The 26,399-nt window shown below is 41.9% G+C and overlaps 1 protein-coding gene across 3 annotated transcripts in view; it reads right to left on the reverse strand.

Annotated features, from left to right (window-relative positions):
• ACSS1 (acyl-CoA synthetase short chain family member 1) overlaps nucleotides 1-25,494 on the reverse strand; it is a 44,618-nt gene extending 19,124 nt beyond the window's left edge. Inside the window, exons 1-3 of one of the 3 annotated variants that reach the window (XM_087717582.1) lie at nucleotides 17,575-18,365; nucleotides 12,062-12,158; nucleotides 149-312 (exon numbers count right to left, since the gene is read on the reverse strand). Coding sequence is in view for 2 of the 3 variants with exons in the window: in XM_087717580.1 (XP_087573706.1) it covers nucleotides 12,062-12,158; nucleotides 24,964-25,291 (425 nt within the window). In the remaining variant the exon portion in view is untranslated. Of the gene's footprint in view, nucleotides 1-148; nucleotides 313-12,061; nucleotides 12,159-17,574; nucleotides 18,366-24,963 lie in introns of those variants that run through there. The other 2 variants (XM_087717580.1, XM_087717581.1) reach the window with 2 other exon arrangements.
• Between the last annotated feature and the right edge of the window lie 905 nt (nucleotides 25,495-26,399).

A 26,399-nucleotide genomic window follows, 5' to 3' on the forward strand; every position in this document is an offset into this window, starting at 1 on the left:
CCATCAGTCCAGAGCTGGGTTAGTGAACTCTCACTCCATTTTTATTTCTATCAACATTATTCAGAAGTATGTTTAAAGTCCACAGGCTTAAACTGTCATTTTTATAAATAATTTGTATGAGGTCAGAATTATATTTCAGAATTCTGACCTGTGCTTGTCTCACAATACTAATGTGGATATCAGAAGGCATTTCCGGGGGAAGAGATAGAGAGAAGGTGTTTAACTCTTGTAACATCCATGGATTTTCAGCTGCAATTGTGCTGTGGCCATGCCTGGTCGTCCCACTGTGCTTTGAGATCAGAAGAGACTCAGCTGCAGGGGAAAGAAAAACAGCCTAGAAAGGATTCCAGGGAAGGCCTGGCAAGTGCAGGAGACATTATATATTTTTCCTTTTAAATACTACTTCTTTGAGCAGATTTATATTAATCAGGAAATACCAATAATTCCTGTTTCCATGAGGATTTCCATAAGTGGAATGTAGGTCTCAGTCATCTCTCCTAGACTAAGATATGAAATAGACTAAACTATCTTGCTTCCATTTGATAATATGCTTTATATTGCTTGATAGTTCCACTGATCTTGCAAGAGCGAGCTAAATAATATGAAAGCAAGATAAACTAGTTTGTATACAAAATTTGTAGTTGCATATAAATTCTTCATCTTTATTGAAAAATATTCTCATTACAAACTCCATTGCAATTCATGACAATATGTTCATATTGCTGTTTCCAATACCAAGGGGGGGAGTTATCCTTAATAAGCATAAAGTTTCATGTTTATTGTTTTATTGTTTATTTATTGAACACACTTTCAATATTGTTGTGTCCTCCCACAGAACTCGGGACTGTGTACAATCTAAAAGGATCAATATTAAAATTTATCATCAGAATAAACAAAATTGACAGTCCTAGTAAGTCTCTAGCTGCTGGACAAAATCAAGTAAGCAAAAACTACACAGATGTCAAGAGAGTACCTTTAATGTAAGTCTGGGGTAAATATTGAATCTTGGAAATTGTAAGAGGAATTTCTCATTTTCATTTACGGTGAGTGAGTCTGATAAGATGGAATATCTTTGAATGATTTGAAAAGCTTCTTCCCTGGTTTCTTGCTACTTGGGCTAAGTTGTTTATTAGATAAGTTGCCAACAAACTTAAAACTCACCATAAAAAACTCATTTAAAAATAATTATTCAGATCCTCTGGATTGTCAAGCATCCCCTTTAAAATAAGTACCTAGTACCTTCTGAAATCCCAAGCAAAAGATCAAAGTCCTCTTATATTGCTGCATCAGAGCAACTAGAGAATGTCTATGTTCTGGTCCCTGCCATCTTCACAAATGTGGTGTCATGACCCAGAGCTCTGATGACTCAGAATTTGAAGACATTCTGCCATTAAATTGGAATGCCAGCCTCAAGAGAGGCTGTGTTTGATCAGCCTTAGCTGATACCACGGCAGGAATTACCGGAGGCTGATCAAATACAGGCAGCATCAGAACATCTGGAGGAATTAAAAGATGAAATAAGGCCTCCTAGTCCTCAGACATGGTGATCAGAGTGGAAAGCAGAGTCAAAGTGATCCATGAGGCTCCTTGCCAAGCAAGACATGCCTGTCTTAACTAAAAACAGTTGGCTGCAGTCTTATTTAAGAGGCAGCTCTGATCCCCATCTCTTTTGGAGTCCTTCATACCTTCTGAACTTCACATGCATATGTTTCATTATCCAACTAGGTAACATAATCAGTAATGAAATGTCTGCAAGCAAACAACCAATCTCAGAGGGCACCCAGGACTCCATAGTTCAACCCTGAGTTAATATACACTCTTCTATTGGTACCATATTTCCTCGTTAGAAACAACTGTCTGATTCCTGTGCCTTGCATGTCATTGCCCTCTACTCATATAAGGAACCTGAAACTGGCTTATAAATTGACGGATGAACCTTTCTTGGCTCTGAACTTCAGACTGAATCTTAACTATTTTTCTGCATGTTCCTGTGGAAAGTGAAACTATTCAAGCAAATCTTATCTTCAAAGATTCCGGTGTATGCTTTTTTTTCCTGTATACCATTTGTCTACTTGGCCTTGGGTAAATTTCTCAGCATTATTGCACAAGAGTCTTTCTCTCCACCCCCTCTCTTACTACTGAATGATCAGCAGCTTTCTAGATAAGACAATATTTAATGTAGGCTTCAGAAATAATGATAAGTACTTGTGAAGATATAAGGAAATTGGAGAAATACACATTTCACTACTCACTCATATTGCCTCTGGACAGACAAGAGCCCATATTCACTTTTATACCATGATTGGTTACGTGTCTTTTCACTCCATTTTTTTCTATTTCCTCTGAAAACTAGGGAGCTACTCTGGATCAGATACTGGGAAGAGGCCTCACAAGGAAAATCTCATCTTAGATATCAACTCTTAGGTTCTCCAAGAAGCCCTGGATATACCATCTCAATTGGTATGCATTATTTTGTTCATGATTTACAGCTGGGCCATAAAGTGATCTTAAACATGGTAAAGAACAGATAGCAATTTCCTCCATATTGAGGTCACATCTTATATGCTCTAAGGTAAAAATGTAATCCAATTTTTAATCCTAAGAAAGGTTGAGACTGAAACTCTTAAAAAGAATTACCAATAAGTACAGACAACCAGACTGACAAACTATATAAAACGTTTTTTTTAAATAATTTCTATTGTAGAACATAGGATTCACCTCCTGACAAATCATCTAGCAGGCCTGCCAAACTGGTGGTCTGCAGGCCGGATATGTCATGCACAGGCCACGCCCAGCCCCACTCCACAAAGGCAAAAAAAAAAGCATAATACGTCACATGACACGATCAAGTTTGACACCTGGGCTTCTATACTGATGAAGAAGGCAAACTGCCCCTTCCTAATCCAATTGTGCATAGTTAAGAAAAGTTTTTTGTAGTAGTGTCCATTATGTGCACACAAGTTAAAGTTACATCCAAAGCTAACATTTTGCATTCCTTCATTGTAAAAATACCAGTGGCTTTCAGTTCAAGGCACATGCAAGTAGGCTAAAGATGGAATGCAACTCACTTGTTTGCCATTATCTAGAAATCTGAATAGAGAAGCCAATTCAAGAGTAGCCAGAGGCCTAATTTTAAAAAAATATTATTTTATCTCTCATGTCTACCTTGCATAACTTTTTCCATTTATCCTTCCAAGAGGAGTACTGATATTCTAAAAATGTTAGCAGTCCTCTTGTACTAATAGTTCCTAAACAGAAGAGTGTTAACAGCATAAATGCCTTCGCTTGCCAATTTTATAATATGAATGTTATACTTCACAAGAGTACATTTTACTCTGCAAATCAAATATTCTTTTTAAATAATGTATTATATTTAAATGCAATGTAATTATGCTCAATGTAACAGAGGAATGTTGTTAGAATATTAATCCTTTTTGATTAAAATTGCACATAATGTATATGGGCCTAAATGCTACCTAATGGTTAACTAGATGAATTAAATTGCATAGGTTCACATACACTAAACCCTAAACCAAACAACAATATTTTATTCTATCCTGTTGTCAAAACTCAGGCAATAAACTGAGAACTTTATTTAAGATAAAGAAAGCTGATTCTTATTTTTAAGGAAATAACTTTTCAGCAGTTGTTTGATCACAGAAATAAAAGAACAAATGCTGGTTTGATCAATAGTATTTGATTATTTGTGAACCTTTGTTGATCATACCAGTTTCTTTCCTTTTCTGGAGGCTACTTCAAAAAATATACTTCAATTGTAGTGCTTTTAGGTAGTGCTTATATACACACACACACACACACACACACACACACACACACACTGTATTAACCTTCAGCATCCAAATTGTGCCTTCCAGCAGCAACCATGTTAATTCTTGCATGGATTAATGGACAAGATCAAGGGTGCCTTCACAAATTATATTATCCTTATATGGAAGATACTTTTATACACAAAGAAAAAACAATTGTACCTCCAATTTGTTACTGCAAATATAACCAAGTAAGGTACAGTGCTATAATAAAACAAAACACAATCTTCATGCTATTAGTGAACAGTGTATACCAGCTAAACAACGTAAATCACTTTTTCCCTTGTGTCTCCAGCAGAATTTGATTCATAATTCTCAGAATTACCAGCCAGCATAAGAGTTGGAAATTGTACTCCAACACATCCAAAGTAAACCAGATTGAACAGGCTAAAATAGTTTTTAGTTTGCTCAATGAATTCAGATTAATCTGATAGCAATCAAATGAAACATCAAAATGAGGACAGAGCTCTGTGTACAATAGATGAATTCACTAAACATGCTAAACTGGTGCAATACTGGAAGAAGGAAGACTTGCCTACAACTCAAGAATGGACATTGAAAGTTACAAACCTAGCCGAGATGGCTAAAATATCGGCATATCTTAAAGACCATTCAAATGAGAGATATAAACGAGACTGGAAAAAATGGATTGACTATATACAAAACAAATACGGGACTAAGAAATTACAGATAGCCTATGCTTAAGATTAGGAATAATCTAAACTGCTTAAAGTTAGTGCAACAGGAAGAAGCTGAGTTTAATGCAGAGATGTTATTAACTTCTTTTTTTTATTTCCTTTGTCTTAATATATTTTAGACTGTATTTGTTAAAAACCTATACCGTGTACGGGCTCTGGGAAGTCGGGGGGGGGGAGGGAGGTGGGGTGTTAGGGGGGAGGGGGGAGGGGGATATATAGTATGTGTTAGATTTTAAAGTAACGCGACTGCACTTGTATACTGTTGCTCTTTAATTTCACTGTAAAAATAGGACAAGCTGAATATATTAACAGATAGTAGAAATACACCGAAGGGAGGAGTAGAGGGATAGAAGAAAAAAGGGGAGAGAGGGTGGGAGAGAGGATGGGAGGGAGGGTGAGAAGGAAGGGAGGGAGTGTACTGGGAGAGAGGAGTGGTAGAGGGGGAGGGGAAGTAGGATAGAGGGGAATGTTGGAGGGAAGATGGAAAGTTGGAGGGGGGGCAAAAGAAAGGGTGTATGGAGGGTCGAAGAGATACATTGGGTTTCTATTTTTGGGGGTATTGTAGACAAGAGGAATGGCTGTGTTTATTGTTTAATGTTATATGGCCCCGGTTATGCACAGTATATATGTGACTGTACGAAATGAAAATGGAAAAAAAAACAAAAACACATTTATAAAAAATAATAATTAAAAAAAAATAAACAAAAAAAAATACTGGTTTACTATATCTTGTGAATTTAGTCATTTTGGTTTATATATGTTGCAACTCATGACTTAGCATGTTGAATGAACCCATTTCACTGTAGTTTATTTTATAAGCCTAGTTAAGCAAATAATAGCTTAGTGGAATGTGCTAACCAGAAGAATGCTATTCTCAACCAAAAACGTCATTAAAAAAGAAACACAGATCGCAACATACAAATAAACAGCAATAAATGAAGTTTTGTAGGTTCTGTGCTTTAGCTTCCAATAAATTCATAACATTTGGCTTCCTGACACTAAATAAACTATAATTTGGTTAACTTATTATAGTTTCAGCTAACTAGGAAAAAGGTTTATTACTTGAATAAAATACCAGGTACATCCCAGGTTTGAAAAATAAAATAAAAATCTCAGAAGAAAGCAATGGCAAACCACTTATGCACTATTGTAAAGAAAATTATGTGAATAGCTAAGGATTCAATTCAAGAAAGACTTGACATTAACTTGACATTATGTGAATACAGCCAAAATAGCAACCTTATGGATTAGACCTATGTGTAAAGTCATACAATTATGATATTTTAGTAAACTACAGTTAAATTAATGATGCATCAGTATGCAATACAAACATATCCAGTATATATGTCTATATATGTATAGTGTGTATGTAGATACACACAAACATACTGTTTGTGCCTGTTAACCTGAAGTAGTGGAAGTCAAATATAAACTTACCATTTCATCAGATGCTTGTGAAAGAGCAAAAGATTAGCAATAGATGAAAAAGAAATACAAACCATATTGTTGATTTATTTTTGCTGCATATTCTTATTTTTCTTTCTCACTTTGGATTATTATCTTCACATTTTGCCACCCAAAGTTGCTTAGGTGAGATGGGTGGCCATATAAATTGAACATGGTGGAATGATGTTCTTATACATACCAGACTAAACTGTTTATTGTTAAGGCTCAAATAACTATGTGTTATAAATATAATTCTCACCTTGAACACCATATAATAAAAACAATTTAATTACAATCAGAATCACTACCTTGTTAAAAACATTTTGCAATACTCAGAGTGTTCTGTCATGACAACTGTGACACTCTAAAAAGGGGTTAGTAAAATACTGCAAGATAAGCAAACTGAAACCGACTACCAAATCTATTCACTAAAATATTACAACAAGAACTGGGATTAATGCGATGAAGTCACATTATATTACACTTTACAACCCAATTGTAAGACCATAATGGTAATTCTGGTCCCAATTGCTATCATAACCTGAGGTCTACCCATACTAATCGATGTGAGGTCAATTTTCAAACCAATTTATGTCTGGTTCTCAATTCTAGTTGGTGAGGGATGTTATCATAGGGACATCCTACTTGTGGGCTTTCCAGAAATTTTAATTTGCCACTATGAATCCAGAAAGGCCTTTAATACATCCAGTGGGTTCTTTCATTTTTAATCATCCAAAACTATTCTGATGAAATGACCGTTAGCTTACCTGGTAGTTCTCTGGGCGCTGCAGGAAAGTCCAAGCATGGGTTAAATATAGCTATCTGCCCTAGGACTGAGTAGATTTTTTCCTTAACCACGCCTCCTTTGCCTCATTGAGGTCAGTTTTAAAAACGAAGATCTTATCCGCTGCAGGAAACCCTACAGAATTCTAACCGTGATAAGGATTCAGGTAAGCCAATGGTCATTATCCAGTGCACTGCTTGGAGAGTCCAAGCATGGGACATACCCATGCTATTGTGTCCCAGGGAGGGAAGACTAAGTGTCCGGAGCCGAGGCAACTTTCTGCAAAACACGTCTTCCAAAGGAGGCTTTGGCTGAGGCAAAGGTGTCAATTCGGTAATTTTTAATGAATGCAGTAGGGGACGCCCACATAGCTGCTCTACAAATGTCAATGATGGACGCTTCGGTTGCCCATACTGCTGTAGTGGTAGCACTCCTTGTGGAGTGTGCTGTCATCCTACCTGGCACGGCCCTGCCCTGACGTTCATAGGCCATCTTGATGCAGGCCCGTAGCTAATGTCCAATGGTAGAAAATGAGGCCTTGGGGCCCAGCGACCCAGGCTGAAATGACACAAAAAATGACTCGGAGCGTCTAAATTCCTTAGTCCTCCTAACATAAATGTGAACAGCTCGCCTAACGTCTAACTTATGCCAGGAATGCTCCCTGGGATACGTAGGTCTAGAGCAAAAGTTGGGAGGATCACTTCCTGGGCTCTGTGGAAATGAGAGTTCACCTTGGGGATAAAGGTGGGGTTGAGTCTCAAGATGACCCAATCAGTATGAATTATACACAGCACTGAGAGAGCTGCAAGCTCTGAGACCCTCCAAGCAGACGTAATCGCCACTAGAAAGGCAGTCTTAAGAGTTAAATGGCGAAGACTCACAGTTCGAATCGGCTTGAAAGGTGTGCTCGTCAGGGCCCGCAGAACAAACGGCAAATTCCAGGAAGGATATCGGTGTATAGCCTGAGGGCGGATGTTGGCCACGCCCTTCAGGAAACTCTTGACCTGAGGGTGTTGACTCAAGGACCGGAAAGAGCCCCTAGCAAGGATGGTGGACAAGGCAGCAACTTGGCGACGGAGAGTGTTGGTCGCCAGACCTTGTCCAATCCTTCCTGAAGGAAGTCTAGCAATTGTGGTATTGAAGCTAAAATGTCTCTTATACCATGTGTTTTGCACCAGGCTGAGAAGGCGACCCATGTTGCTTCATATATTCGTGTAGAGGATGGTCTTCTGGATGCTTGTATAGTTTTGATGACCTTGTCAGAGAAATGTTGTTTACTCAGGAGCTCCCCCTCAAGTGCTAGATGGCTAATTGGAGCTACTGGGGGTCCGGATGACTGATGCCCCCCTGACTGATGGAGATTTGCTCCTGAGGAATCCTCCATGGTCTCTGGATGGAGAGACTGACAAGGTCTGCGTACCAGGACCTCCTGAGCCAATGCTTCCTCCGCTAGTTTAGCTACTACCTGCGGAATCAGTGGGAAGGGAGGAAATGTGTAGAGAAGTCCTGAGGGTCACTTGCACCTCAGTGCATCTGTCCCCTCCGCCTGGGGAGAATGGTAATGGGAAAAAAACCTTGGTAGGTGTGTTTTGGCGTGAATAGTGAATAGGTCTACTTGCTGTTGGCCGAACCTCTGAACTATCTGTTGAAACAGTTCTGGATGCAGACGCCACTCGGAGTTGTTGATCATCTGCTGGCTCAGCCAGTCTGCTTCCACGTTGCTTGTCCCAGATATGTGGTCTGCTCTGATGGATGCTAGGTGGCGTTCCGTTCACCTTCCCAGAGACTCCGCCTCTGTCATGAGTCTCCTGGAGTGGGTGCCACCCTGCCGGTTTATGCAGGTCTTTGTTGCTATGTTGTTTGTTAGTAACAGTACATGGCAGCCCACAATCTGTGTTGAAAACCAAACGTCTCGCAGGGCCTGGTTGTGGCTCAAGGACTGAATAATGATGTCATCCAGGTAGCATTCCAGTCGAATCGGACGGGCCTGGAGGTGAGCCGCCACAGCTGCCAGAAGCTTTGTGAAGGTCCTGGGCGCGAACGAGAGCCCGAATGGGAGAGCCCTGTACTGGTAATGCCTCCTGTCGTAATGGAATTGCAGGAACCTCCTATGCGACGCATGAATGGGAACATGCAGGTAAGCTTCTTTTACCTCTATGGAGGTGAGCTGGTCTCCTTGCCTTATACTGTCCAGGATGGACTGAGGGACTGCATTTTGAAGCACTTGTAGGCTATATGTCGATTCAGGCGCTTCAAGTCCAGGATGGCCCTCCACCCCGCTGAGCTTTTGGGGACCAGGAAAAGAATGGAGTAGAACCCCTGCTTTTCCTGTTCCCTCGGTATGGGTTCTATGGCCCTTATTTGCAGAAGGTGACGAATCTCCACCTGCATGAAGGATCTCTTCATGGGATTTTGGGGGGTTGGGCAGCGGATGAACTTCCGCTGAGGAAAGGATAGAAATTCTAGAACTAGGCCCCTCCTGATCGTATTGAGGACCCAAGAGTCCGAGGTGATCTCCTCCCATTTGTGGGCATACAGTTGCAGACGGCGGCCTATGGAAGGAACCTGTTGGTGGTCACCTGTTACGTCGGAATTGGTGGGAGTTGGAACTGCCACGAAAGGACTTCCAAAAGCAAGTCTGCTGTTGCCTACCCCGAGACTCAAATGAGTTTCTATCCTGGTTCCTGTCCTCAGCCTGGGAATAGGATGTCTGGTAGGAGAAGGAAGTAGCAGAAAAGGCCTGTGCGGGCTCTTGTGTTCAAAAGCTCTGTTTCCCAAATGATCCCGAGCCCTTCCGGTCATTCTTCTTATGGGTAGATGGAAGGATCTTGTGTTTGTCCTTCATCTCTATCACAAAATAATCTAGGGCCTCTCCAAAAAGTTGGTCACCCTTAAAGGGGATGGAAGCCAACTTCTACTTGGCCTTCATATCCGCCTGCTAGTGGCGAAGTCATAGCAGGCAGCGGGAGGTCACATTGGACGCCAACGCTCAACTAGCGAACATATCGGCGTTCAGCGAAGCGTCGGCTGCATACTCTACAGCGGTGATAATCTTGCTAATGTCATGGCGCCATCGAGACCCTTCCAAAGGAGGTTTAGATCTAAGTTGATACAGTCAGAGGAGTGAGGCCCTGGTAAAGAAGGATGCCGAGGTGGATACCCTGATTGCCCAGGTGGCCGCCTGATGTATTTTATGACAGGCTTTCTCCGACCTCTTATCCTCCACCTTAAGACTCTCTAGAAGGTCCGCCAGCAGAGCTGAATTAGAAGTTAATGAAACTACTGGAGCATCTAATTCCGGCAATTTCAAGATGTCGTCCATTCTGGTCTCTACAGAATATAAGTGTTTATCTCCTCCACTCGGGTTATCTCCCCCACTCCCCCAGTCCCAGGGTACCAGGCTATGCCCACTGGCGTTGGACAACGTCCATAAAAAGATCAGGAACCTGAATCAGTTCCTGAGTTGGGGCATTTTCCTTAAATAGACCCTCCTTGGGGTCCTGAGAGGTAGCGGGAACGGCCTTATCCTTGGGCTTGGCTTCTAACTCAGTGGAGGCCTTAGCCTTGTGGAGGATGGCCTTGAATAGGGACGGTTTAAATAGGCTGGTGAAGGCGGGTTTATCAGGAGGAAGATCCTCATCCTCCAATAACTCAAATTCCTCCTCCTCCTCTGAGACAGATCCCTCCGTGACAACCACGGTGCCAGGAGAAGCCGGGGCACGGTCCTTGTCCTGAACTGTGTGTGGCCGTGGCTTGGAAGAACCAGAGGCTCGAGCATCCTTCTGGTGGATCCCCTCAGCTATACCCTGAGAGATGGCTATGGCAATAACTTCCCTCATCTCTGCAGACAAGGCAAGGCCCTTGTCTTCTTTAGGCTGAGCCCTAGAAGGAGCAGACGCCTTTAGCCCTGCTCGAACGTGTGTCCTCCTCCTGAGGGGGGAAACATTGAAAGGGCTCTGGTTCCTCCCTAATGGAAGAACTAGGGGATTCAGGGTATCCTCAGGAGGCCTCGGGTGAAGAGTCCAGTAACACCTCCTCAACCACCGATGGGGAGCTATCTCCCGGAGAAGATCCCGGTTCTGCCTCTCCCATCTGATCAATAGAGGGTCAGGCAAGGGAGCCCTCTGCTCAGGTGATCTGGGCTGCTCTCTTGCTTTCCCCACAGTTTTTGCAACAGGCTTGTGCCTCCTGGGGTCCTCCCTGGGGATGATTTTACTGCCTGAGGATCCCTGGGATTTCTTCCCTATAGTGCCTTTCCTTCCCTTCCCCCCTTGTGATGGAGGATCTGGCCTACTGCGTTTCAAAGAGTGCCCTGCCATCTCCTCCTGCACCTCCAATGGAGATAAAGGGCTGTAGCAATAGCGTGGCATCAGGCGCGGGCTGGCAGGCTCCATTGCACCTGCAGATCAACAGTTATAGGGGAGTGACCTAAGTAGCCACAATTCCTAAGGCCGCACTCAGTGGTCCCTAACTGTGCTGCAGGGAGGTAGATCTTGCCGGCACCCAGGACAAGGTCAGAGACTCCCTGGTGGTGATCTGCGGCTGAGGGGCTTTAGCACAAAGACGTGGTGGTTTTTGAGGTTTCCGATGACGATCCGGCAAGAAAGGGCACTTAAAATGGCCGCCGCCACACACCACCACTCTCTGGGCTGAATGCCTCCCTTTGCAGCTTCAGAAAGCATGCAAAACACTTTCAAAATGGCCGCCGTGCTTGTCGGGCTGAGGAGAAACCGCCAATACCGCCGGAGCTCTGAAGGTTATAAGGGGAAACAAAGCGGCTGGGAAACTGACAGGAAGCCTCCTGCCGCCCCCGTACTTGCCGGCAGCCACCGGACAAGCACCTCCACTACTCCACGTGCTGCGTGCAATCAGCAGCTCCACAGAGCCCTGACAGCCACCTCAGCAGGTTCGGAATCAACTGAATCTTCCTATAAAGCCTAATCTATGCTGTGCAACAATCTATACAAAAATAAAAAATTCTAAATCACTGTGTTCTATTTGGAGAGTCTAGTCTATCTGATCTAGAACTGAGGATCTCCCCAAATTTAGTTCTAACAGGCGGACTGAGTTTTTAAAACTGACCTCGATGAGGCAAAGGAGGCGTGGTTAAGGAAAAAGATAGACTGTATTTAACTCATGCTTGGACACTCCAAGCACTGCACAGGAGAATAAATATTTTCTCTTCTGTGATGTCTCCTCTAAGAATAGTGTTATCACAGATTTCATACAAAAGCAAGCAACACAGTATGACTTTTCCAAATTCTGCACAGATAATTTTGAAACCAAGTAGGTGGAACATGTCATACCTGTAAGTTATTTTTTCTTCAGTACCGGGCTCATCTTTTTCCCATATCAAAGCTATTTTGTCTGGTGTATGTTGCACATGCCGATCCAAACAGTTAACTGCACAGAAACAAAAAACAAAGCATGTAGTTTGTTACTGATTAAAAGGGCTTATCACCTTGAGCTATTTACCAAAAAAAAAAAAAAAATCCTCAGAAGGCAAAATAGCAAAGAACAGCTATTACTAGACAAGCAACTCAAGACAGATAGTGGCAACAGTGGATACTACCCTAGAACAGTGGTGGGTTCCTACTGGTTTGGACTGGTTCAGCTGAGTCAGTAGTGGTTTGGCTGCCTGGGTTGCTGGAACCGGCAGAGACTGAGGCCTGTCACACTCCCAAATCAGTTCTCCTGGTGGCACTGTAGGCGCCAGCATCTTGTTTTTGGCTTCTGTGCATGCGCAAAACTATTTTTATTATACTGCACATGCGCATGCAGCGCACATTAAGTGTGCACTATGCGCCCATGAGCAAACGGGCACTAGTGGCTGCCGGAACCAACCCCTGCCCTAAAACTATTAAGAAGTACAGGATATAATTGTGTGTTTTGATCACCACTATAAAATAGATAACGTCTATTTTAATCTACTGTATATTACATGAATTGGAAATGTTTTGCATCTGAATGTGCATTTGGTCTAAGAAGCCCTTTTGATAACAAGTTACACGTTCATCATCATGTAGTTACACAACTACACATCTATGCTAAGTTGCTTTCAAAGACAGCTTGAAAAACCTGACTGGTCCAAAATCTAGCTAACTAGGTCTAGCAGCATAACACCTGTACTTCAGTTGCTGCATTGGCTACTGAGAGGTTAAAGTACTGGTATTTGTGACAGGATGATTGTAAAAGAAAAAAGTACTACTGTTTCCTGGCATTTTCCTCAAAAAAGAGAGACATTCTCTCTAAAGGGGGACTTCCTTGATGGCTTGGTTGCTTCATAATTAAGGAGTGATGCAGGATTTCAAAGTGCCAGAAAATAGAACAACAAAAATTGGAAAAAAGAATGCCAGAGGACTAAAGTTAGAAGAAGAAGAAAAAGAAGCCAGAAATGCTGGGTGAGAGATAAGCCTGTAGCTGGCAGTGTATAAATGTGTTTTTGTACTCTTTGCAGGGCTGCTGAAGAACTACGTACTTGTTGCGAACAGGGAAGGAGTTGCTTTTTAAAAAAATAGAATTTATTTTTATTTTCAAAACAAACACAACACATAAAATCTTCCTTCTTTATATATTGTAGAAAGTGTATCAGTTGGTTACAAAACGTTTTTGTGCATCTATTCCACAGTCATCAAGCATAATTCATATTAACTCAAGTATTTTAACTCAAATATTTATACATGTTACCCTTATACCTCCATTTTTATATAATTATTTAAACGTCCTTCATCATAAAATATACCAAGATTTAATACATAACCACATATTGGCATTTCATTTAATATTTCTAAAATCCTTCAATAACACTGAATCCTTATCTCCTATTCTAGCTAAACATCCATAATATTTAATAACAAACTTTTCTAATCCTCCTTTCCAAATCATGTTGGCAATTTTCATCTAGTTTCCTTATATTATACTCATACATATATATAGGTTGTCATCATTATCCCTCCTTTATTTGACTATATCCTGTATCATAACATTTTCCCCCTAATAATCAAAACTTAACTGTATCTAACTTAATTATTTTTATTAACTTTTGTATATAATCCAAAAGGATTTCTAATCTTTCCTTTCATGGGTACCAGAAGGAGTTGCTTTTGAGTTGGAGAAACAATTCGAGGAATGTAATTACAGCAGATTCAGACAAAGCTGGAGAAGTAGCAGTCACAACCCAGGTGGCTAGTAAGCCTCAACAGGAAAAGTTCTCCACTAGAAAGTTTAGTAGTGACAGGCTGTAAAAGAAATTCAAACCAGAAGATAGAAGGGAGAGAAGGAGAAATGGTTAGTCTTCCTGCCCGTAGAATTGCAGTGTCTGACTCTAAAAGACGTTGATGTTGATGTTGATTTTATTTATATGCCGCCCTTTTCCCCCGAAGGGGACTCAGGGCGGCTCACAACTCAACAGGGAAGGGGATACAAACAGAATTTAAAACGACATAAAAACAATGCAAAATTAAAACACAACAGTCATACCAATTCGAGACGGGGGCAGCAGTTCTTTAGCCCCAGACCTGTTGGAACAGCCAGGTTTTAAGTGCTTTGCGGAAGGCCTGGAGAGTGGTGAGGGTTCGAATCGCCACGGGGAGTTCATTCCAGAGGGTCAGAGCAGCCACAGAGAAGGCTCTCCTCCGGGTAGTCGCCAGTCTACATTGGCCGGTGGATGGAATTCGGAGGAGGCCTAATCTGTGGGATCTAATCGGTGTAGTGGAGGTAATTGGCAGCAGGCGGTCTCTCAAGTACCCAGGTCCAATACCATGAAGGGCTTTATAAGTAACGACTAGCGCCTTGAAGCGTATCCGGAGACCAATAGGTAGCCAGTGCAGCTCGCGGAGGATAGGTGTTACGTGGGTGAACCGAGGCGCACCCACGATCGCTCGTGCGGCTGCATTCTGGACAAGCTGAAGTTGCCGAATGCTCTTCAAGGGCTGCCCCATGTAGAGCACGTTGCAGTAGTCCAGTCTAGAGGTCACAAGGGCACAAGTGACTGTTGTGAGAGCCTCCCGGTTCAGGTAGGGACGCAACTGGTGCACCAGGCGAACCTGTGCAAATGCCCCCCTGGTCACAGTCGAAAAGTGGTGTTCAAAAGTCAGCTGTGGGTCCAGGAGGACTCCCAAATTGTGAACCCTGTCTGAGGGGCGTACTGTTTGACCCCCCAGCCTGAGAGATGGAACACTTGGCTAATTAGTAGGAGGGAAGCACACCAGCCACTCGGTCTTATCTGGGTTGAGTACAAGCTTGTTAACCCCCATCCAGTCCCTAACAGCCTCAAGGCCCTGGCACATCACGTCAACCGCTTCACTGAGTTGGCACGGGGCGGACCGATACAGCTGTGTATCGTCCGCATACTGATGGTATTTTATCCCGTGCCGTCGAATGATCTCACCCAGCGGCTTCATGTAGATATTAAACAGGAGGGGGGGACAGGACCGATCCCTGCGGCACCCCATAATTCAGGGGCCTAGGGGTCGACCTTTGCCCTCCGACCAACACCGACTGCGACCTGTCCGAGAGGTAAGAGGAGAACCACCGTAGTACAGTGCCTCCCACCCCCACCTTCCGCAGTCGTCGCAGAAGGATACCATGGTCGATGGTATCGAAAGCCGCTGAGAGGTCAAAGAGCACTAAGACGGAGGCATAACCTCCATCTCTGGCTCTCCAGAGGTCATCAATCAATGCGACCAAAGCGGTTTCCGTGCTGTAGCCCGGCCTAAATCCTGACTGGAAGGGATCTAGGTAATCAGTTTCCTCCAAGGACCGCCGGAGCTGAAAGGCTACCACCTTCTCAACAACCTTCCCCACAAAGGGGAGGTTGGAGACTGGACGGTAATTGTTTAAAACGGCTGGATCCAAAGATGGCTTCTTCAGAAGGGGTCTCACCACCGCCGTCTTTAGAGCGGGGGGAAAGAACCCCTCCCGAAGGGAGGCGGTAACAACCGCCTGGATCCAGCCCCGTGTCACCTCCCTGCTGTTAGCAACCAACCAGGAGGAGCACGGGTCCAGTACACATGTGGAGGCACTTGCAGCTCCCATGGCCTTGTCCACGTCCTCAGGGGTAACAGCCTGAAAATCAACCCAGTGATGTCCTGCCAGATTCTCCCCTGGTGCCTCAGCTGGTTCTGCGCAATTGGAGTCCAGACTCTGGAAGCTTAGCAGTTGTCTGGAAATGCTGAATGTTGATGCCAGTGGTTGTACAACCATAGCCTAAGGCTGAAGGCAGTGATACCAGGAGCTATCTTAGCTAAAAATAGAAGTAATAGAGTTCAACAGAGTGTAATGGGAAAGGGAAAGAAAGTTACAGCCTGCCAAACTTGGAAGTAGCAATAGAAAGGCAAGGAATATGGCCATAGTAGCAGCCAGTACTGTCAGCCACATTACTAACAGGTGTAGAGAAAAGGTCAAAGCATAGCACCCAATGAAGAGTCCAAGCCAAACAGGACCAGGTGCACCAAAGGGTCAAGAAAAGCAAACACAAGGGAGGAGACAATGCTGAAGGATTATAAGCACAGAGCTAAAGTCAAAATAGCCAAAATCAGGCAAAGCAAGAACCAACACTATAAGGTATGACACTGATGGTCATGCTGTGGGAAGTTATCATCCAGCCCTTTCCCAGAAAAATGAAATATCCTAGGAAATATTGAAAAGGCAGAATATTTCTCTGAATGTGAAAAGGAAGAAACATGTTTTAAAAGACAGAATAGCTGCCTGCAGCTTCCTGGCCATCCCCCTTTGTCAATGAGCCATTAAAGCCTGAGCTAGTCCACTTTACATAATTACAAGTTATCCCCTTCAGCTCCAGTGATGGGATTAAGGCATGATAATATTGGCCCTTTACCCAACTCGCCAGATGGCATCTGAGAACTCAACCAAACCTGGACTCAAAATGCAGCCTAGAGTTGCCCCTGCATGGCCTCATGGGAATCTGACAACCAATCAGAATACAAGATCAAGATCAAATGCCAGAGAGGGCATAAAACCAGGGACTCAGCTTCTCTTCTGCCCTTCCCTTCTCTTCTCCACCAACACTGAAGCACGTGATCACCTTTTCTGTTCAGGACTCAAGCCATGTGGTCCTCCTGTCCACTATTAAAATCATCTTTCCAAGCAGCCTCCATGTCTCCAGTGTCTTTTTCCCCACTTGGAGCCGAACCCAGAAGAACATTTCTTTCAACAATGCCAAGAAACAGTGTAGCAGTCCCAGTATCATGATGGTCAAGCACAGATGAATCATTAAGCAGCCCAATAATAAAGAAAGCCAAGGTAGAAGTAGTTGGCAGAGTGTAAGTTTAAATGTTAACATAGAACTGAAGCTAGTACAACAATAAAGTACAGAACTCATGTAGTTAGAAAGAATAGTACAGGATAGCAGGTTGTAGGCCCATACACATTTTAAAATATCAAAAGATCAATAATGTTAGATACAGTATTAATCACTATCTTACCCTAATCTTTCTATAATGCTTCGTTGCCAACATTTGCTATACCTCATGAGTCTACACAAGCCTATGTAAATAGCTTTTCCATTCACTCTATCTCATTATTCATTTCAATATTTCAGACATAATCAGTGTAAAATAAACAGCCTTCCATTGTATTTCAGTTTAATTCACAACCATACAATTTATACTCAGCTAATAAATAGGATAGTTTTTTTTACCTGATACAGTTACTATATGTTTTTGCTGATCAAATATTTCTTTCTATAACACTAATTATACTTATGCTGCTTTACAAATAACAACTTTGACAGAACATTGACTAAAATTAATGTTCTAAGATTGACTAACATTAATAAGATTGTTAAGCCATTAAGTACCTGGACTTCTCCATGTAGTCTTTCTTGGCAATAATGCTGAAGGGATTGTTACTGCCTTCTTCAAAGATATTTTCCTACTTCCTTAATCTAGCCCACAGGTATACAATTTCATTATGGTATTCCATTTAAATATTAGATATGGCTCTACCACTATCTATGAAATAGAAATGGAATACAAGGAAGAAAAACAGAAGTAAGCAGAGGAATAATTTATATATACATGGGCTCAGTTTATTACTGTATGCTTGGGTCAAGAGTCCTCATAAGAAAAAAGAAGCAAACATCTTGACAAAATAGATCAGGAGTGCACTGCTTCAGTCTGTTGTACTTGCCTACTACTGATTATTCTAGTACACAATTTCTTAAATTGTTTGTTTTATGGAATACCAATATATTCTGAACAACGTGAAGATATTCCAAGTTTTGTATGTATGTATTGAACCCATTTAATTACATTAGCCAAACAAATGTACCATTCATTAATGAAGAAAATGTGTAGGGATCATTCTTAGATATCACAATGATACAACTAAAAGAAGAATGCATCACTAGATGAAGCTCATAGTGAAGATTTTAGATCAAAACACACTAAATTTCCTACCACCTTTTATTTACACATATCTTTGTGAAAGTAAATTTTTAGCACTACAATCAAGATCAACTGTTAAAATAAAGTGAATTTTAGACTGATTCTAAAACATTTTCGAAGTAAAGAAACATAGATTTACTGCAACTTTGACAGCTCCTTGGACCTAGAAAGATTCAAATCTGAGTCAGCATTTTTCAGGAGGAACTTCATGTCAGATTGTAATAGCCTGTAGGAAGAGAGATCTAGAGCTCAAATCATACAGTAAAAGGAACATTTTTTGGCAACATAATTATTAAGGATTTGTTATTGGGTAAGAATTTTGGCAGAATGATAGGAAAAATCATCTTTCCAGGAAACAATGAGATAAAAGCCATTAAAAAAAGACAAAGGAGGAAGTCAGTATTCCCCCCCCACCTTTTTTTTAAGGTTGTGTGGTCATATGGATCTTTATCAGCTCTCAGAGCCCCAAGCTTATCTGCTAATGAAAGCTAAGTGTTTTGAACAGAGATAGAGAGGTAGAGAGGAGAAGCAATTTCATCCTGTAGTGGGTAGTGGGTAGAACCAAGTGAATTGTTATATAGCATTGTTGTTTCAAAATCAAAGAACCTAAGGTACTTTTAAACACTCCTTTTAAGTGAAGGCCTGCTGATGCATCCATGACAGGGAAGACAATTACTTCAACCAGGATAAACAATCAATTCTGACTTACATATGATTTGGTAGAACAAGCTGCACTTAAATTCCTGCCTAACTTAAGGCAAGTAACAGGAAGGTGATAAAATTGCAGTTAACTATCCTAGATCAACTTCCCTGAACAGATGCTTGATCCCACACAGGATGGGTTCACACAATCAATCAATCAGAATACAGCTGAAAGAGATCTTGGGAGGTCTTCTAGTCTAACACCCTGTCCAGTCTCTTCTTAAAAACCTCCATTGATGAAGCACCCACAACTTCTGACGGCAAATATTTTCCTCTGATTAATTTCCTCACTATTAGGGAGTTTCTCCTTAATTCCAAGTTGCTTCTCTCCTTGATTAGTTTCCATCCATTGTTTCTTGTCCTGCCCTCTGGATCATACTATTCTATAATTAGCTACCACACACACTGCACGCACACACACATGTTAATATACACGAATAGGGTTTATATATTGCCCTAAACATTTAAGAGCCTTGTGTGGCACAGTGGTTAGAGTTAAGAGTTACTGCAGACTACTTCTGCTGATTGCCGGCTGACTGCAATTTGGCTGTGCAAATCCCACCAGGCTCAAGCTTGACTCAGCCTTCCATCCTTCTGAGGCGGATAAAATGAGGACCCAGATTGTTGGGGGAAATGTGCTGACTGTAAAACCGCTTAGAGAGCGGTTTACAATTCCATAGTATACTAATGCACATTTTACATTACAATTAAATTAATGTTTTCAATATCTACAGAGAACTAAATAAATGGCATGTTATGGCTCTTCAACCAACTCCTTCATTAATGATTTTTCTGCCTTAATGAATTTATTTACAAGAATTTTACAGTTAGCAAGAATCTAAAACATAAGACAATTTCTGGAAAATTAGTAACTACCATTAATAAAATACACTGTATGGATATATAGCTTTTGGAGTACAACTAACTTATTCTTGGAACAAGACTAAACATTAGTCAATGATCAAACTGAAATGGTTTTAATGCAGTGTCTTAATTATGAATAAGTTATCCGTTTGTAGCAATTAAAGGCACTTATCTTGTTGAATATTAACTTATAAAATGCAGCAGATGAAGACATTACATAGTAGTTCTGGAAAAATAAACAATATTTTTTCTCAGTTTTTTTTAACTTATGCCAATTGCTGTAACAAAATCCAAACCCAACCATGTGATAGGTAATTGAAAAATTAATTCTGCTTTCTTGAAGAACTGAATACACCAGCTCTTGGTCTGTTATTTGTTTTATAACGCTGTTTTGCTAATCTACATTAGAAAAATCAAAACAAATCATTATTAGGGAGTAGTTTTATTGAGCTCTTGAAAATTACTTCTCAATAAATACAAGTTTTGCAGTGTAAGAGCCGTAATAGATTTTTAAAAATAAACTGAACCTAATTATAGGTATAAATCAGTTTACTGTGCATAATAAGTACTTAAAATATTAGGACATGAGGCAGGATCTGATCTTTCTAATAGAGTTTCTATATAGAAAAGGTTTTTGTTTTTACTGGAGAGTATACATATTTTTTAAAAACTACAGTCTCTAAAATTATTAAGATTATATACAGACTAATAAAATTGCATTCTATACTTTTGTTGAATACCTTTGATGTCAGATATTTTATTTGTAAGGGTTAGCTAGCTATTTTAGTTGTGGTTATAAAACTTTAACCTAGACCTAAGGGTACTTGTTCCCTAACATCTATCCCAGGGGTGGGTTCCTCCCAGCTTTACTCCTGGTTCGCTCATGTGTGCACTGAATGTGCACTGTGCGTGCATGCGCAGTTCAATTAAACTTCTTATGCGTATGCAGAACTTAAAAACAAGATGACTGTGCCAGCGGCGCCGACCAGAGAACTGGTTTAGGGGCGTGGCAGAACTGGGTCGCTGCGGGTTCCAGTGACCCATGCCACCATACCACTACTGGTTCGGCCGAATGGGGTGGAACCGGTAGGAACCCACCTTTGATCTATCCATCCTATCAAGTCTGGCAGGAAAACCTACCAAAATGTAGCTGCGTCATTGGTATGAATCCAACATAGTACTGGAAAAAGGGAGAATAATGTTATTGCTTCATATAAGGGAAAGGTTCTGCACGGTCTACTCTAAAATATTAAATGGCCAAAAACTCACTGTGAAACAGTATTAGCATAATACAAAATCTGTATGACCACATCTTGCCGCCATGACAAATAAAAAGACCATGTTGATTACTGCTAGATTCTGTGTGACAAACAAAGTAGATAAGAAAACTATTCTGGAAGCACCAGTACAAATGTATTTCCTATGAGATCAACAAATATCTAATATTTACATATATTACAATCTTGAGGCCATTTATGAAAACTTAGTTCAGATAGCTTTAGTTACTTGAGATTCTTGGGAGGGGGGGATTAGACCCCACTACAATAATTAATATGGCAGATATAGCCAGACTAAACTATCTTGGAGATCTCCTGAAAATCATTACAAAAGCTTCAGATGGTATAGTATGAATTTACTGTATTGCTTATAGGGCCTGGGCAATTTTATTTATAACAGCTACATTCGTGGCAAAGGCTTCCAGAGCCTGAATCTGGAATGAATCTGTTTAGGGTTCACCAATACAATCTGACCAAAAATATGTTTTTTTTAACTGTATCCTTGTAGAACACCCTTCAACAAATATGTTTGTGAGGTGTGTGTATGCATGAACATACATATGTGTATACCTCCATACTTTTTAAACAGGCCTCAAAAACTGAATATTTCAGTGCACTTTTATATTAAAGGTGCCAACCAATCAGACCTTTTGCTACTGCATTTAATTGTTAATGCTACTGTTTTACTCAATAATATTTTGTACCATTTCACTCTATTTCAATTTATAAAGAATGTTGAGGAGACTTCGCCACAAGAGATATCATACACCTACATTAAATAAAAAGAAAGCCATAAATACATAAATTCATTTGTTATTTGTTCTACTAAGTTAAGCAATAATCATTGTGATGTCACAATTCCCTTCTGCCAAAATTGCAATTCTGCTTTTCACAAAGCTCATTCTGCTTTTCACAAAAACCTGCTTTCTTTCACTTCCTATTTTCTCAATACTGTACAGTAAATATATTTGTACATGTAGATATATTTAACAAACATTCAATTGTTGATTACTTTGTGTATACATTATACTTAAATACAGGCAAGAGGAACCTTTCTAATTTCTTTTCTTTTTTTAATCACAGGACACCATTACAACTGTCATCACATTTCACTATCTAAATAAATATATGTTAGAATAGCTGGCAAAAAATATAGAATTTGGGGGATATTTGGACCCTCCAGGAACAAGGTTCTTCCATTTCTAGCTCTAGATGGGATGACATCTTCAGGGTACCCCCCACAGACACAGTATGCAATCTGGGGGTCCTTCTAGACTCTAGGCATATAAATCTAATAAACCTAAACCTAAACCTAGACTCACAGCTCCTTGTTGAAGAACAGATGAGAGCTGTGACCACCACTAGGCCTTGAGCCTTTTAGAATCGAGCCGCAGAAGTGATGAGTGAATGCATGTATGCACACTCGATTTGTGTGAGCAGTGGGTGCATGTTCCCACCTCTCACAAATGGAGCTGCATGTGCATGCTTACCCACCACACGCACAGAACCATCCCCTCTCCCCCCTCTATCGGTTCACAAAGTTGAAAAGGTTGGGGAACTCTGAGTTAGGAGACCCTTTGCACACCTTTGGATAGTGCACCAGTTCTACTATTCCTGGCCAGGAGGCCCTGCTCATCATCACCCATGCCCGTGTAACTTAGATTATGGCAACACTCTTTACACAGAGCTGCCCTTGAAGAGCATTCAGAAAATTCAACTGGTGCAAAATGTGGCTGCATGGGTAGTAAATAATACTGGCTATACTGCACATGTAACACCACTATTAATAATGTGAGCTCCACCGGTTCCTTATGTCTTTCCAAGTGCAATTCAAGGTATTGGTTGTCACCTCTAAAGTTCTACAAGGCTTTGGACCTGAAGACCATTGTTTTCCAACACTCATTCAGTTCTATCCAACTGATTGGGCATGCTGCAGCGGTGGTCAGCAAAAGAGTGTTGACAAATGCAAACTACAAAACAGGTCTTCTGTGCTGTAGCCCCTGCCTTGTGGAATATTATCCACTGGGAGATTAAAATGACACCAACCCTGTAGGCTTTTTGCAACGCTTTAAAACTTGACTACGTGGCCCAGGCCTGGAGCTCAGAATATATTAAGGGCCCTATTTCATGGCTATATTGTTTCATGGTTAATTATCTTGCTGTGGTTGAATTTATTTTCCAGATTTTTTTTTCAATGTTTAATAGTTTTAGAATTGTAAGCAACCCAGGGTGACTTGGTTGAGTTCTGCAGATAGAGAAATCAACAGATAAGTAAATGAATAAAACACACAGGTGAATGTGCTCTATATAGGCTATCCTTGGAAGAGTATTTGGAAACTACAGCTGGAGCAGAATGCCACCATGCTGACAGTTCTAATGGCTCCTAGGATGGCCCATGTAACACCACTGTTGCGTGAACAACACTGCTTGCCAGTCTGCTTCCATTTATAATTCAAGTTGTTGAAAAGCCCTTTTATCGCATGAGTCCAGGATGAGAAATTTTCTCACCCAAATGGGATTGGCTCCCCGCACTTATTTCAGCAGAAGGAGCCCACTGAGGTCCTCCTTGGTCAAAGAATTCTGGGGTTTTCTGCTGTGACTTCCACCCTCTGGAAAATCACATCCCCACCTTCTTAGTCTTCCATAAAAATCTCAAACCTTTGCTCTACTGATTGGCTTGGGGCCTCAATGGGGGTATTCTATGTTGGAGGTGGTTAATGGATTAAGAAAAAAAAATGCCACCTCCCCTGAGCAGTATTCTGGGTTATTTATTTAATCTCCATTCATTTTAATATTTAATGTGTTGATATTTTGTACCTTTGTTTTTAATTTTTGTAACCCACAGTCGCCTTCACGGTGAAATAGGCAGCATATAAATTTAATAAATAAATAAAAATAAAATAAATACTTATTGTAAGTAGTGCCATAAGCCTTCTCCAGAAAAAATGACTGAAATTAAAATCTTGAAAAATCTAGGAGGCGTTGAAAGTTGCTATACTTACATTGTAATAGTAGGTTTCAGAAGACAGCAATTGAAACTGTAGGTTGCAGGCAGTACGCCCTGGTATGGGCATACCCATAAGTAAGTCCATATAATTAAACCGGTAAGTGACACAATAAAGGCTATGCATTCATTCTATAACCATAGGTTATAGAACAGATGATCACATTCTTTAGACTTAGAGCATGTTCAGCAACAGAGAAAATACTCTCTGTGCTAGAATTTCATTTTCATACAGGGTTTTTGAATGTTGGCATTACTTACTTCATAACCTTTTACCGACTGATTTATATCCCATCCCTCCTCTAGGATTCTCCTATTGTACTTGCGAACATAAGTACAGTGTTTACAGTAACCCAAGCATTTTAAAGTTTTGTCTTGAATCTTCTCTCACTCAGCGAATCCTATTGGCCCTAGCACCCATCAAGCAATGGGAAGTTAGTATTTAAATTATCCTAATTCAACCTATTGTAACCAAGATCGGTTTTTCAAGGCACATTCTTCCTCTTTCTCTCTCTCTCTCTCCGAGGGTGGGGTGTTTTGAATGAAAGCCATTGCACATAAAGTACAGCCTCGGCCGCAAAACGTTGCGACTTCGAGTCAGGCCTTCTTAGAATGCGTTCGTACCCCCGACCGGTTTTGGGAAGAGAGTCGGATGAAACCTCGGTGCTGTCACTGCGTTTCCCCCATTTTCCACCGCATTATCGCTACGCCAATATTCCGGTTTAGAGGGTGCAGGATTCCAGATAACCCGGGTGTGACTCGCCTGCAGACAATTTGGGCGTGACTTCCAAATGCCGGAGAGCACAGCTTCTACCGTGCCTTTCTCTTTCGAAACTGTTAGGCTAAATATAAAATATCATCGACCCGCCCGGAGAAGGAAAGGGCCGAGGGATTCGAGGCAGTTTCGGTACCGTCGCCGTCCCTTCCCCCCGTCAAGGAAAGGCGCCTCTTACCCGCCACATTTAACCGACCGCCTAAGAACCAGCGGATCCGACCCTGCGCGAAATCCCACTCGCAGTCGGTGTGGTGCGGGGTGTCCCATTGCAGGGTCTCCCGTGCCAGAGCGCCCCAGAAAGGGCCGGGCTCCCGGGCTGCCCGCTCGCACAGCTGCCAGTAGTTTCCCTTCAGGGAGGGAGGGCGCGGTTCATCTCTGCCCCCGCGATCGCTTCTGCTACGGCGGGCAAAAGGGAGAGGTGCCCAGGGGGTCCTTAGACAGCTGTGCCTCCAGAGCTGCTGCGTTCCGACTGCGTTCCGCAGGTGACTGAAGGCGGCGATTGCCATGGGCGCTTAAGTCCACCACCAAAGACCGGAGAGGGAGGGAGCCGAGGGCGGGTGAAACGCCGGGCAGTCCGCCGAATGCCGCCGCCTGACTAGTGAAGAGTCGCAGGGGGAACGGCCCGAGCCTCACGGAGGCGCCAGGCAACTGTGCCAAGGGGGCCCTTGCGCGCCGCCTTTTCCTCCCCTTCTCTCCTCCCCCGGTGTCCGCCCGCACTTGGAGGAGTTCCTCGCAGAAATCTCCAGTTTTGACAACGAGGAAGAAACTTGTAAGAAGCTGAGCAAACTTTGGTGCCGCTGAGGCTCAGGGCAGCGTGAAGCTTTAGAACCCCGTCGGAGGACGATCCCCATCCCTCCCAGATAACTTGGACATGCCAGTTAGGGTGATTCGAGGCTAACATATCCATTGAGGAAGTCCAAGAACATTAAGTGGTTTCAAGCGCGCGCACATGGTTGAGGTTTATGGAAGACACAAGAGCCACGCGGTGGAAATCGTGAGTTGGGGCAGCTACCTCGGAAAAAAACCCTTCCTCTTGCCCAGAATATTAGAAAATTACTGTGGACAGTTTTCCAGTTTAACTAGCTAAAATATAACTTACTTTAAAAAACACACACACAACTTGCAAAAACGAGATCAAAAGGGGGGGGGGAACCATAAAGAAGATTTTACATTATCTAAATCCATCCATATATCCGAAGAACAGAACTTCCTAGGTTATCTAGAAACATTGCTGGGGGTAATTGGCCCAGACAGTCCCAAAGGAAGTGATGTTTTGTTACCCCCTTTTAGATACATAAAGGCAGAATAAAATAGAAAGTAGGACACCAGGTGATTCTTCTGTTCTACCTTATGAAGGAAATAATCCAGGTAAAGTATCCAATTTCCCCTTCTTATCAGTGCAGTACCCCAAAGTGCGTATCAGAATGGATTATACTACTGTTATTCACAATCCTAGTCCCTGGTTTTTTTTTTCCAACCTGAGGAAGCAATCCCTGGGCAGTGACAAGGCATATGCCATCATATCATCAGTTAGACCAGCAACTCCCAGTCTTTTGGGCACCAGGGACTGGTTCTATGGAGAGAGGTTTTGCCACAGACCAGAGGGGGCGTGGT

This window comes from Thamnophis sirtalis, unplaced genomic scaffold (assembly GCF_051295495.1).
Source record: "Thamnophis sirtalis isolate CommonGarterSnake01/CBP01778 unplaced genomic scaffold, rThaSir2_p1.2 scaffold_6, whole genome shotgun sequence".
NCBI lineage: Eukaryota > Metazoa > Chordata > Lepidosauria > Squamata > Natricidae > Thamnophis > Thamnophis sirtalis.